Genomic DNA, 14,560 nt, shown 5'->3' with positions numbered 1-14,560 from the left:
TAAAAGACATATTATATACATTAAAAAATATATATACATATCTTGTATTATAAACATACGTTTAAAAAAAACAAAAAAAAACGTTTGGTAAATCAGACAAAAATTATTTCTAAGTAAAGGATGACCGGTAAAAGATGAATTATGGATACTTTAAATAATCCTTGTGTAGTGTGACTTTCTTTACTGCAAGCAAGAAGTGAACAATACCTTAAGTCAATTACAGCAGATGTGAAATTTCCTAACTGCGGCCAGCGACACAATAACGGCTTCTATCATTATTCATTCTGGTTTTAATACAACATTGGCGGCAGCAGCAGCAGCTTTACAAGTATATTTCTACAAGCGATCGAATGAATGCCAATGCCAATGCCCCTCCGGGAAGGGAAACAATGTCCTAAAACCGGTGGAACAGCCCAACTACCGCTTCAAGATTGGCCTTGTATTATTCCAGAGCCACTCAGAAGCCAAGCCCTCGAGCAATGGGGATACCTAACGACACAACAATGTAACAAATGAATCCAACCATACGAAAGTTTTGAATTTTCGCCACTTATTTTAGAAAAGAACACTGTTATCCTGTATAGCATTATTTCACGACATTTATGATCATCTCAATTAAAAACTTAAATTGCTGAATCAAGCTGAGCCAAGGATTTCGACTTGAGCCATTAGCTTGCTTATGGTTTGAAGTAAATACACAACAAATAATAGTGTTATTACCTTAACCCAGACTTGTTCGTGATAATTATTGAGCCAATCGATCTCAGTTGCAGAGAGCAATGACAAATCAACCATTTTGGTCTGCATGGCATCAAAAAATATATTACAGATAAAAACGATATCCACTGATCGTCTCTGTCCATCAGTGTAAGCTATTCATCAGCCCGTGTGAAAAAGTTAAATAAAATTGAAAGATGATTCAATCATGCGGACAAATAGATAAAGCACAAACCTCGCCTGATTGGGAGAATGTGGGTGAGAGAATTGGTACCTGAATGGGAACAAATGTAAGCTTTTCAAATCCCAAATATTCCAATCCTCCAAAGCGAACGGGTGTATTGGCTTCTTTCACAATAAGGAGATTCTGAAGATGAGGATGTGTGAAGTGAGCAGTAAGAAGGCATAAAAAAAGCTTTAAAAATCCACCCTTCGAAACACAAAAATGAACAGAAACCTAGTTGAAACATAAACCCCTTTTGTTTTGTAAAAACTTGAAATTGAAACCACGTAGGAGATTAATAATGCACTATTTAAAATATATGTATACACACCTTATATCTAAGATAAAAAAAATTGTGGACCTTTTCAACAGGGGCATTTTGAAGATTCCATATATTTTTAACATTAGACATTAACTAAGGTATGACAAGTATCTGACTACGAATTTCTACGATATTGTTCTTATGTATATATTTCCATGGTACGTACCTCTATTCTAATTCCGAATGCATGATCCTCGTAGTATCCAGGTTCGTTGCTGACAATCATGCCTTTCAACAAAGGAGTCATGTTTGAAAATCTGAAGCTGATACTTTGAGGACCTTCGTGCACATTCAGTGCAGCTCCGACACCATGACCCGTGCCTACCATTTACCAGAAAGTTTAATAAAATTAACACATCATCTTGAATTAATGACAAACATAAACGAAACGTGGAGAACAAAGTATAAATTAAGGAAGAATACCATGGCGATAATCAAGACCACTTTTCCACAGTGATGATCTTGCAAATGCATCCAATACAAAACCAGGGTAATATTCGGGGAAAATAGCTTGATCCAGAGCTATATGACCCTGTCAAAGTTAAAAATCATGATTAGTTAGTCACCTCATATTTTGATTCCTATTTCACATACTCATGTTTCCATCCAAGTCTGGCTGCCATATGATTTCTTACAATTTCAAATATCTAATCATTAGAATGTCTATTTCTTTCACGACACAAAGATGATGAAATATGATAACACATACAAAAGGGAACCACCCATAACTACAGTCATATTCAATCAGTGTCATCTTTTTTTAACAAAAGTAGGTATTGCGTGATATGAACAGTTAATAATTGAGTGGCACCTGAAGAACTCTTGTGAAGCATTCTTTTTGCCATGAAGAAGGTTGCCCAAAATGCACAGTTCGGGTAACATCCGTTGTTCCATCAAGATATTGAGCACCACTATCCAATAAGAAGAGTTTTTCCTTATCTACAATACTACAACTGTCTGGCTCTGGTTTGTAATGTATGATAGCCCCATTTGCTCCAGAACCTTTCAAGGGCATTTCCGCACATTAATTGCGATGTGAAAAAAGAAATAAGTTGGTAGATACATAGAACATAATAATTGGATATAGAGAACTTTGACAAACATTGGAATGCTATGAAAAGACATTAACTACAATTCTCAATAAGATTGCAAGATATATACCACTTATTGTATCAAAGCTTGTGTCGACAAAGCCATCTTGCCTGGAGCGGAATTCAAGAAGCTTGTCTGCAACTTCCACTTCGGTCAGAACAACACCATTTCCAATTTCCTCCTCCAGCCATGCCCAGAATTGTGCTAGAGCTGCTGCATCCCTGAAAAAGATCAATGAACTCACTTGATATACAGACGACGACATAACATCAGCAACCATGAGAGTACACCTTGTTGCAGCAAATCATTTAACAACACAAGAAATTCTATCCCACAAAACACTTCTATTTTCAGGTGTTTTTTCTTTGTTTTATATGAATTGACGATGGTTGCATAAACTTATCTTAAATGATATTTGTCCCTGTCACCTTAGCTTTTACATGATACAGAGATTCGACTTGGTATGATTAATATACAGTGTATGTCATAATACTGATTTTTTGCACACCTAGTTGCAATTATTAGAATTAGAGAGCCTGTTTCTCTTTGTTTCTAATCAATAACACCATTACTGCACTAAAAAGTGTGCACAAGCATCAATGCATACACTCAGTACCATGAATAATTGTTCAAAGCACTTGAACAGACAAATGCTCGAATGACCTTTAAGCAAAAGGGTAACTTTACAGCTGCAGTTGTGTTACCTCAGATGTGCATTGCGCATGCCTTCAAGTTCTGCATAATTTTTTACAGCTTTAGCCAACGACACAGGCGAACTCTTATACACTGGAGTGGGCGCAAGTGATTGACTATCTGGCCCATCAGGCACATTCTTCTTTTTTTTATTCACAGCGCCAGCATCTCCAAAGTACTTATCACAGGCCGATTTATAAGTGCTTACAATAGCAGCACTAACAGATGTTGTGTCCAACCACAGACATACACCTTTGGCAGCCAAACTGTAACAGTATGGTCAAGTACAACCAGTTAGAGATAGATCTAATATACATGAAACAATCTATATTGGATTCAAATACCACTTTTAGGAGTTCCGAGAGAACTCAAACAAATTTCAGATTTTTTGAAAGTTATTCAGAGCATTTTTTGAAGTGAAAATGTTACCTTTTCTGCATAAGAGAAAAAAGAAAAAAATATATATATGTATATATTGAAAAAGGACTCAAAACGGCCGTGTGTGAGTAAATAATTTTCCAGTCACTAAATTAAACTTTTTGTTTCATTGACTACAATTATTCATATGTATCTTACCAAACATTTCTTAACAGGTTCATTTGTTTTCTGCCACTTAAGGCAAACAAATTAAATTCACAAAGTAGAAATATATTTATAAGCAAAAAGAATATAAAACTGCCAAACTTACCTTTCAATTTCAGAAAGAATTGATTTATATGGTTTCAACTCTACCCCAGCATTATTCAAATAATGCATCACTTCAGAGTTGACCTTGGCAATGTCTACAAACAATTTTGCTCCATCAATCTCCACAACTAAATAGGCATACATGACTGGTGAATGCGGCACATCACTACCTCTCTATTATGAGAATAAAGTGCAAGTTAACAACTAAAACAAGACGATAACAAGAACCATGCCAAAAACAGTTTTGATATATCATTTGTAATAAGAGACAAAGAATAAAAATTGAAGTCAACCATCTCAAGTTAGATCTCATTTTAATGCAAGAAACATTTCAGTGATCAAATCGAAGTGCCATGCTGACATTTTCTTTCCAAGATACAATTGACATAACTATTTTCCTCTTCTTTAGGGTTCATTTAATTTTATATAAGAACAGGAGGAGAGCAGATTGGATCATAATTCAAAAAATCAAATCAGATACTCAACTTGGAAACTACTATTTGCATTACAAGATAAATGCATATTATTCATGAAGAATTAACTGGAGTACGAACGAACTATTAACAATTGCTGCATCGATTGCTCTCTCTCATTCATCCAAAACTTTATAAAGTACAATATTAAATCGGTAAAAAATGCACAAGTGATTACCAAGTACCAATAAGAAGATAAGGCTGAGAAACAGGTAAAGAGGGCTCATGGGATAATTTCTATCTATATGGATGTCAATTGATAGAAAATACAAGAAACGATACTAAACATTGACAGTTTCACTATCGGAAGACCAGTTGAAACCACATCATAAACCCAAGTTCTCTTATCAGCCAATATAATTTTGCATCATCAATATCCAGTAACCAAGTCACTAAGATCTCTATGAGATTCTCTAGCGGCTTATAGATTGGATCCTAGACACAGCCTAAATGAGATTCTCTGGGATTTATTTCTTGATTTACTTTATGTTTAAGTGGACGGGGTAGTTGGCTCACTTCATTTTCTGGTAATCAGTTGTATATGGACATTAAAATTAATGGTTAAGTTAATTACCAGGTTCAGCAGCCAAGCAATCTCATCCAGCATTGATATAACAATTGAAGATGAACCAGCATTATTAAGTTCAGATCTCAGCGAAGCTAGCTTGGATGATACGTCAACGCCAGCATATTTCAGATCGTGCAATCTGATAGGTCTACTTGGAGGCTTTGGTCTGGATTCTTTCCATATCTCATCCACAAGATTGATATCATACAAGTAGACCAACTCATGATTCTTTTGGGATATTGCCTCTTTCAATTCATCTGCTGAATCCGATGAAAACAGGAACTGAACCCTTCACCAAAACACAAACAGAAAATGAGTATAGAGATGTGGCTTAAGATTAAGGTAATTGTGTTGAAATTATTTGTCCTTGCAATCCTAATCACATTGCAAATACAGCCATTTCAAAGTGATGATATAAAATGCACTCATAATCACTTACTATCGAATTTCAAACACAACTTTTAAATTGCTAAAATGTACTTTTGTAGAAAGTAGAAACTAAACTACAGTGCTAATGATGCTCTAAAGAATAGAAAATCAAATCTGTGGACATGTATCGCATCCAGATTCTCAAATAAATGTTCTGAATTCCAAAACTTTTGACAATTTTACTGACATACACAACAAGACAATGCACACTCATCAGAAAATGGAATCGAAATAATCATCAAAGTGAGAAGTAGAACATTTACTCACAGGATCGATGCCCACTCTGCAGCCAGGAGCCAGGACCCCGTTGAGCCACTCGCCTGTTGTTGGTACTCCAAGATTACCAGCCCTCATGAGAATCCAGCTCGAACTTAACTGCTTCTCGGCCTGTTAGCAACAGCAACATTTAATTGTAGAAAATCCTAGCAAAAGGAATGTCAATTACCCTCATAACTTACCTGTAGAAAGTATCGTCCATCCGTCCACAGAGCTGCTTTATCTTTTGTGATAACGGCAGTGCCGGCGCTGCCAGTAAAACCAGAAATGTATGCTCTCCTTTGATAACAATCGGCAATGAACTCACTCTGAATTTCATAGTATAAAAGGATAAAATCAAACTTCAATCAGAAGGATAAAACAAAATCAAACTTCAATCCGAGTCGCCAGAAATGACCTAAAATTAACACTATGAACAAATTTATAGAAATTCCACAAAATTAACACGCAAAACAAATGCCCGCAGTAAATCAAGCCAAAACCTGGTGAGCATCTTGAGAAGGAACGATGTAGGCATCGATATTGACGTTGGGGGTGGAGAAAAGCTCGCGCAAGGCGACGAGCTTGTCGTCCGGCTCCGAAGCTCCGGGCTTCCTCCGGAGCTCGGAGGAAGGCTTGGCGGTAATGGAGGCGGATATTTGGAGGATGGCGCGAGGCCGCGGGAGAACGTGCGATCGGGGACGGAAGTAGGGAAGGGAAACGAAATTAGGGGCAAAGGAAGGGGAAAGAGATGGAAGGGTGAAGCGGCAGCGAGCGTGGAGGCGAAAAGAGGAGTGAGAAAGCATTGTGGAGAGAAATACTGATAGCTCCGGTGGTGAGTGAGTGTCAATGGAGGATTGGAGAGATAAGGAGGATAATGGCGGCGATGCGTTCCTCTGTCGCAGTCGCGGTGGCGAGAACGCGGCAGCCGTTGGAGCGTGCACGGAATCCAACGATGACGTGGATTTGTTGGGAGATCAATTATAATTATTGAGTACTCCATTAATTATGAACAGGTGGAAATTAATTACTGGAGATTAGGGTTTGGTCGTCCAATCATTTTCCTAATTACTGAATGTATTATATTTTTATTATCTTTCTTAAAATACTGTATTACAGTTAAAAGCTGTGTTTATTTTATTTTTGTCTCAAGTAAAATAGCTATAAATTAATTATTATTTGTTGGAATACGAGTAATAAAATTATTGAGAGATCAAGTTGAACCGTAATTTTTACTTTTTGTAATAAAAAATCAAAAAATTTTTATTAGTATCATCTGACTTAAAAATAATAATATTTGTGTAAATAATATATTCATTTTTGTATTTTGTTTCGTTCTATAATAAAATATTTTTTTTTTAATAATTGTATTATTTTATCTAATATTACGAATACTTTTTTAATTTACAATATATTTAACAAATGTCATTACATTTATATCATACAATATTAATAAAACTAATTTAGTTTTTCCTTATATTTATATTACTACGTTACAATATAATACTAATATTTCTAAAACGCTATGCACAAAACAAATAGATAAATAGATATGAGACGGAGATAGTATATTATAAGTTATAAAGAATATTTATTATGTTATGTAGATAGTATAATTACTAAATTATGAATTAATACATTTATTTTGGGATATACGAAAACAAAAAATAAAATTCTTTTTATGAGACGGAAGAATATTATGAGTTTGTTCTTTTCCATTTTTTCTATTATACATTTTTCAAAAAGTATTAATATATTATACACATTCATTATTTATATATTCCATCAACTATTTCTTGTACCTCACATAAAAATATCTCTTCAAATTATTTTGAAGAAACAAACACACCACATAATTATCCCGGACCAAAGAAGTATTTATTAACATATTTTTAAAAATACATTTAAATTTAAAATATTATTAAGTATGTTTATTTCGATAGATTTAGAAAAATTTTAGTTTAAACTTGCTATTAAAATGATGTATAATGAAATATTTATAAATATTTTTTTCGAGAAATACAAGTACATAGACTTGAATTTGGTGTAAAAAGAAACGAATGCTTTATGTTTAACCAATCAGGCTGGATCCAACATATTTCGACTTACATGCCCGGGCCTGGCCCATAATATTCTCGGACCTCTTTGTTAGATCCGTATCCGAATTTTTTGCCGTACCCGGGCCGGGTTCTCTGCCGTGTCCATTTTTGTAATAGATTGAGGTTCTACGTATCGGTGATGATTTGAGAAGAAATTAACCATTAAAATAAATTAAAATAAATGAGACAAAGAGGCGCACTGTCAAGCGTAAACAAATTGGATTACACTGTGCTCCGTACACTGGTCATGGGCTGCTGCGGCGATGACGAAGACGAACCGCCACCGCCACCGCCACCGTCCCCTCCGCTGCCGCATGCGGGTGAATCTTCTGACCTCGTTGAGCCGGTGGTGAATTCAACTTCCCACCAAACTTCAACCCACTTTACCGCCGACAATACAATTTCCCCGATGAATTCTAATTTCTCGGCTTTCTTATGCCGGGATACCCTACGCGCCATTCTGGAGAATCTTCCTATTCCGGACCTCGCCCGTGCTGCCTGCGTTTGCCGCCAGTGGCGATCGGTGGCCTCTGATAGGGAGATGCAGATTCGTGCCTTCATTTCTCCGTGGAAGCTTCGGGATGTCGTCGGAAACCCTAGCTCTGGCGCATTCTGGAGAGACAATTCACTGTCCAAATTCGCCGTCTCCCACCGCCTCTCACGTGGCGACTCCATCGCCAGCCTGGCTGTTAAGTATTCCGTTCAGGTACCATCACGAAAATTACATCAATTGTTGAGTACTGATTACTTGAATTCGATTGATTTCCTATTCAAGTTCGTTTGATAAGAGATCTATTAGGTTCCTTGGAGTGTTTCTTTAGTTTTGAAGTTTCAATTTGTTGATCCTAGAGTTTGTGTGGGTAAATAGTTGTAATTTAGCTAATGGAGGATATTCGCTGGGAGATTTAAATATCACAATTGAGTTGCTTCCTTTTATCAAAGGGCTGAAATGCTTTCTATTGTAAATTTACATGAATTTTCATGCCTACTGAAACTTAAAATGAGTGGATTGTGTGCTCGTGTTAGGATTGTAAGCCATGATAGTTTCTCATATTAACTCTGCACTGCTGAAGTTTATAGCCAAACCAATTGTTGTGGGTTCTACTTCACTGGCTCTGTTTCATACATTTTTAAGCTCAAAACTCGTTTTAAGTGCTGGATGGAAATGAGAGGTGGATGATAAATTGGAGAAATGTGTAATCCTTGGTAATGTTGGGTATATCCTTTTTGGGTTCCTCATTTTTGTTGTTTGTAGCTCTTCTCAATCCCAAACTAATGTAAGCGGTGCGACCATTTCACACACGGTAAATTCACTGTGGTCCATCTGATTCTTTCAGCATTTTACAGGGCAACTGATATTACTTGTCAACATGTATTTAGTCTATTAAATGATCATGCTATCTTTGCCATCTGCCGGATCCCCTGTTTTTCCACAAAATGTATTCCACATGTTGCATTCCTTTTGCACATCACTATTCCCTCCACAGTGCTAATCATTGAAAAGGATATAGTTTACCTCGTATAGTCGTATTCAAATTGCAGGTGCAAGATGTATTGATGGTTTTCAATTTTCAACAGGTAATGGACATAAAGCGCTTGAACAATATGATGAGCGATCATGGAATTTACTCCAGGGAGCGGCTACTTATCCCCGTGACCAAACCAGAACTTCTCATAAACTCCATATGCTACATAGAAGTGGATATGCATGCGAAAAGAGAAGTTGCAGTGCTGTATCTTGATGGTAGGCCCGATGGAAATCTGAAGGGCCTTTTGAGCACTCTGACCTCCGAGCGAAGCAAGAAGAGGCTGATTGAGTCGTTGAAGAGAAGCATGCATGTTGATGATGGCACTGCTCAGTACTACCTTTCGCTATCAAATGGTGATCCCCGAGCTGCCATTTCACAATTCTCAGAAGATCTGAGGTGGGAGAGGCGGGTGGGATTTACATAGAGCGCGCACAGCCAGGTACTGCTGCTCTGCTCAACTCGACTCGTGTTCGAATCCGCAAAAAGGTTTTATGGTAATCTCTTGCCACGAATGAAAATACAGGGGATATTCCTTGGAACCGTGTGCTCATATATATTGTCTCTTTATTCTCATATTGTCATGCTCTTGTGTAAGCTGTATCTGAATAATTTCATATATGGTGCTGTATCATATACATATATAATATACACATTCTGGTGTCTTTAGTAGATGATTTATTTATTTTTAATTTTGGTTTTGATTTTTTTTTAATAATTGAATGAGATTTTTTTTTTTAAGAAATGGAAAGGATTGAATTGAAAAAAACACAAAATAATTAAGGAGTGAGATGTTTACCTTGTTGGATTATAGAACGTTCAAGTGAATGGAAAGAATATCTTTTATTATGATTTTTTTTTGTTATTATTATAAATGACAAAATATATATACCACTTTAATAAAACTGTTGAGTTGCAATTTTTGTGAATTTTATACAAGTTTGTACTATTTAAAATTTTTTCTTCTTTCTAAAAAATTAAATTAAATGATTATTTATTTTATATTATACTGAAAATTTATTTTATGCATTGTCTATTTATATTTTATCGAACAACTATTTAAGGAGTAAGTATTGCATAGATGCTACAGTTAGCAAATAAATATATGAATGAAGATAGATTTTATAATTTTATAAAAATAATCACCTCTTTTATACATAAACAAATATATAATTTTATATTTATTTTTCTTCTTATTAATTTTATATTTTATACTAAAGTATTAATTACTACATATTCATATTAAATTTCGTAAAAAAAAGTATGACATATTTAGGCGGTAATATCTTTTTGTCACGAGCAATATAAATATATTTATATATATATATATTTTTAGCCTATTTAATTAAAATTAATAGCATACGAAGAAGGAGAAATTGTAATCTAAAATGAAGCAAAATTCCCCAACTGAATAAAATTCCAGTTGCCTGTGACTGCAGAGTTTCACCACAGTACTTCCATGGCGTCTCTACAATCCATCCACTTCTTGGCTCCCTCAATCTACTACAACACTCACTTTCAGGTACATAATACTCTGTTACCCAAACCACATATACCTTTTCGTTTCTAGATATTTTCCGAAGACTCGAGAAAAGACTAACACGACATCGAAGTAACAGTCGAAACCCTCCGGACTGTAGAAATTCCTTTTTATTTCTTTGTTTTGTCCAATTGCGCTTGCTTCTGTTTATGATTTAGGTATTCGCGCTTCAAGGTTCGGGGAGAGTTAATAGATACTACTGGATTTTGAATTTGTTGTGTATGGCTGCGTAGTTCTCCCCTTTTTTTCTGCTTTAGACATTGTGCGTTATTTACAAGGAATTAATGAGAAGATGCAGTTCTGAAGCACTGTCATATGAACTGTTACTGCTTGGTGTCCTCGTACTAGAGATTGTAGATTATTGGCATTGAATTTTGAATGTGAAATTGGAGCTTAAAATGGAGGGATATCTGGATTCTGAAATTCGAAGTTCTTAAATGTTGATTATAGCCTTGAGCACTGTCGAATTTTTGTTACTTGTTTTGATTTAAGAAGAGAGGAAAACAAATGCAAGAGATACAATTACAATAGTAACATGAACAAAAGAAGGTTTCAATTCACAAAGATGCCCGATGAAGTTTTTTCGATAGAAGTACCAACTATTTGTCATTTTGTATGCCCTAACAAATCGATGGGCAAAATTTAATCTCATTAATATGCCATTGTGCTGCTAAGCTAGTATTAGTTTTTGATGAAGCTGCCAACGAGCAGCTAGGCTACCAATTGAATTACTTTAATGATGAATCTGGATTCCTCTTCAACAATTTGAAGTCTGATTTGCAAAATTGGTGAACGAGGGTTTGAAGATGTGCTAGTGCCGATTTCTTCTAGTTGTCTTTTATTCGGCTACAACGTAAAAATGATTAGAATGCCGTGTGTGTATTAATTTTGATTTTGAAACTGCATCTTCATATTGCACCGATTGATTAATCCCATCCATGTTTAAATTTCCGAGCTCAATGTTTAAAAAGCCCCTTGTTCTTGTTGGAATTTCTGAGATAGATGTTGGAAATCACTTTTTTCTTTTTGGTTACCACCAGTCTCTTGCCGGCGGCCTGAATAAGTATGCTTATGAGTTCTAATATGGTTGACTTGGCTCTTTATTCTTTTATCGATTGCGTTATTAAACAAATCTGCTGAAATATTTTATTACGACTCTATATGTTTGAAAAAATGCATGTCCAGTTTACTCATTTCTTAAACTCGGGTTTGGCATGTCTTCATACTATGTTGCAGAGAAGTGAAATTGATGCTGGGAGATGTGATGGCGTAAGGCTCATGAAAGTGGTGGCCACTGTAACAGGTTCTGTTTGCTTTTCGATTGACATTAATTTTAGTTTGACTTGGTTAAAGCTTGCTCGCGGTTCATAAAAATTACCGATAGTTTTACTTACTATATGATGCCTATCAGATTCAGAGGACTTTGAATGTCAAATTGTCGTTAAAAGAGCTCTACTCAATGCGATTCATTTTACTTTCAGATAATCCACTTAGTCTTCCATAAACGGCGAAATATGTAACTCATCTATGCCTATCAACTATTTTCTCTCAAAATGTACCTATCAGCTGTAAAGTTTGTCGAACTCTAGTCAACAAATCATCGATCATGGAATATTGAATATGCTCCAAGATTTTTGCTACAGCTGAAATTCTAAATCTGTCTATATGGCCATTCCTTTTCTCGATACGCCTTATGGACTAACTTGGTGTAGTTTACAGGGCATCTGCCACACGAGCATTCCGGTGGAATGATGATATTGTCGAGTAGATGGTGCATCGCAAGAAAATGTTATGCGCCTATGTGGCGACATTTCGATGCGAGGAGCAGCGGGGAGCTTTTGATTTCAGGATTCTGGGTAGGACCTGATGTAGACGATGGATGGGGCTATGTAGAGGCATCGGTATCGGTATGTTGGATATTTTGATACATATATATATATATATGTTTGTGACACTACACTACACTATAACTACTGTTATGTATGTATGTATATGTATCTTCATTTTTGGTAGCAATGGATGGGATTGAGCTTAGGGGAGTTATTTTGGCATTTTGTTAACTTTTTCCTATTATTCGATTATTCTTTTGATATATGTATCTTTTTAAAATTTTTAAATAACGTTAAAAATTAATAAAAAAACAGTATTATTGTCGAATTATTATTATTTTTTAAAAATATAATTGAAAAAAAAATAAAATCTACATGTAATTTGATAAAGTCTAAGGTGTGTTTGTTTTGTGAGAATGTTAAAAAAATAAACGTGATATATAGGAAATCGTGTAGAAAATATAAAAATAGTGAATATATGTAGGGTGTGTTTATTTGGGGGTTTGGGATTTGAATAGTAAAAATTTTGAATTTGAATAGTTGTATGATGTGATATAAATAGGTGTTGATGTGATGTTTTGAATGTAAAATTGATTTTTAGTATAATACAAAAAATGAAAAATAGGTGTTTGATTTGATATTTTTTTGGGGGAAAAAATGGGATGAATAGTGTAAATCCAATCCAATCCTCCAAACAAACGCACCGTAGTGTATTAGGGTGTGTTTGTTTGTGGGTTTTAGGTTTTGGGTTTGGATTTTTTAATAGTAAAAAATTAAATTTGAATAGTTGTTTGATGTAAAATAAATTTGTAGTATAATATAAAAAAATAAAAGTAATTGGTTGATATGATATTTTTGGAAGGAAAAAAAAAAAAAATGAATAGTGAAAGCTTATGGTAAAATTTACAAAAGAACACAACCTTAATATTTTTTGAAAAATATGGGAGAAAAAAAAGGTAGGAAGAACAAAGCATAAAATTATAATACTCTCTTGTCCTATAAAAAGATATCATTTTGTATTTCTAGCAGTCCAAAATATGGGTTATGTTAATTATAATGTTACATAACATAGCAAATATCCTTACAATTTTAAATATATTATATTGTTGTCGTTTAAAATATTTTTCGGCACATTGTCAATTTGAATATGCCGAAAATTAGATGGAACTCTTCGACTTCCTAAAGTAGATAAATTGTACTACAGATTCAAAACCTAATGGCAATGATATTTCTTAGAAATTGTTGCTCAGGTTGAAACATACTACAGCTCTAGGTGGCAAAGAGCCCGATAAAAAGTTTGATAGTGTCGAATAAAGAGCATCGAAATAAAAGATATTATTAAAATACTATTTAAATAAAAATTTAAATAATATTTTATTTCAAATTAATTTCAAACTATTTAAGATGTATTTAATATTTTTTTTAGAATATTATATAATATATATTATTAAAATATATAAATATTTATTAGCCATCTATATTAATACAAACTTTTATACAATAATTGTTGAGATGTGCATATAAACATTAAATTAATAAATAAATATATGAATAGAATCAATAAAATAATAAATATGGTCCTTTAACATAATTATTAAAGAACACAATGATATACTGAAAATAAGAAAATTTATCTTTTACTAATATTTATATTGTAATATAATATTTTTTTACTGTTTATTTATTTTTTTGGGAGAATCCTAAATTATAATTTCATGAATGTTTGTGAATTTATTATGTATTCATGTAATAAGCCAAAACAAACACATTAGACCTATTCAATATTATATTAAATCATACTAACTTATTTGATTTTCTCCTATTAATTTCAATTAATGAAATTTTAAAATACCATTATAATACTTAATATTAATAAATGGATGCGTGTTTTAATCCAAATAATAATAATAATAAAAAACACAATTATTCAATATATACTATTATTAAATTATTTAAATCAAAATTAAAACAATTTCAACCTACAACCAAATAAATTAAACCCTACAAATTTTTAATTTGTACCTCAAAAAATTTATTTTTTCAATTATACTCATTAGTTACAAATATTAATTATATTAATTAGTAGCATATTAATTGATATATAATT

At 33.8% G+C, this 14,560-nt stretch overlaps 3 protein-coding genes across 3 annotated transcripts; 2 read left to right on the top strand and 1 right to left on the bottom strand.

Moving 5' to 3' along the window:
* Window positions 1–128: 128 nt before the first annotated feature.
* LOC127246210 (aminopeptidase P2) lies at window positions 129–6,412 on the bottom strand. The gene is made up of 13 exons (XM_051267460.1): window positions 5,963–6,412; window positions 5,663–5,788; window positions 5,472–5,591; window positions 4,782–5,057; window positions 3,736–3,908; window positions 3,059–3,313; window positions 2,424–2,575; window positions 2,074–2,264; window positions 1,686–1,794; window positions 1,429–1,583; window positions 992–1,084; window positions 721–801; window positions 129–489 (listed from the first exon to the last, which is right to left on the bottom strand). The coding sequence occupies exons 1-13, from the start codon at window positions 6,263–6,265 to the stop codon at window positions 418–420; spliced, it is 2,106 nt and encodes a 701-aa protein (XP_051123417.1). The 5' UTR covers window positions 6,266–6,412; the 3' UTR covers window positions 129–417.
* A 1,327-nt stretch (window positions 6,413–7,739) lies between these two features.
* On the top strand, window positions 7,740–9,756 carry LOC127246214 (F-box protein At1g55000). Its single transcript, XM_051267463.1, has 2 exons — window positions 7,740–8,264; window positions 9,137–9,756. The coding sequence occupies exons 1-2, from the start codon at window positions 7,740–7,742 to the stop codon at window positions 9,509–9,511; spliced, it is 900 nt and encodes a 299-aa protein (XP_051123420.1). The 3' UTR covers window positions 9,512–9,756.
* Window positions 9,757–10,459: 703 nt separating this feature from the next.
* On the top strand, window positions 10,460–12,663 carry LOC127247014 (uncharacterized). Its single transcript, XM_051268709.1, has 3 exons — window positions 10,460–10,606; window positions 11,861–11,927; window positions 12,344–12,663. Exons 1-3 carry the CDS (start codon window positions 10,544–10,546, stop codon window positions 12,547–12,549), a joined length of 336 nt encoding a protein of 111 aa, XP_051124666.1. The 5' UTR covers window positions 10,460–10,543; the 3' UTR covers window positions 12,550–12,663.
* The last annotated feature ends 1,897 nt before the right edge of the window (window positions 12,664–14,560 follow it).

The sequence above is a fragment of the Andrographis paniculata genome, unplaced genomic scaffold (genome assembly GCF_009805555.1).
Source record: "Andrographis paniculata isolate CXL003 unplaced genomic scaffold, ASM980555v1 Contig30END, whole genome shotgun sequence".
NCBI classification, from domain to species: domain Eukaryota; kingdom Viridiplantae; phylum Streptophyta; class Magnoliopsida; order Lamiales; family Acanthaceae; genus Andrographis; species Andrographis paniculata.
Note: the sequence above shows the minus strand (reverse complement) of the source record. Positions and strands in the feature narration are given on the sequence as shown.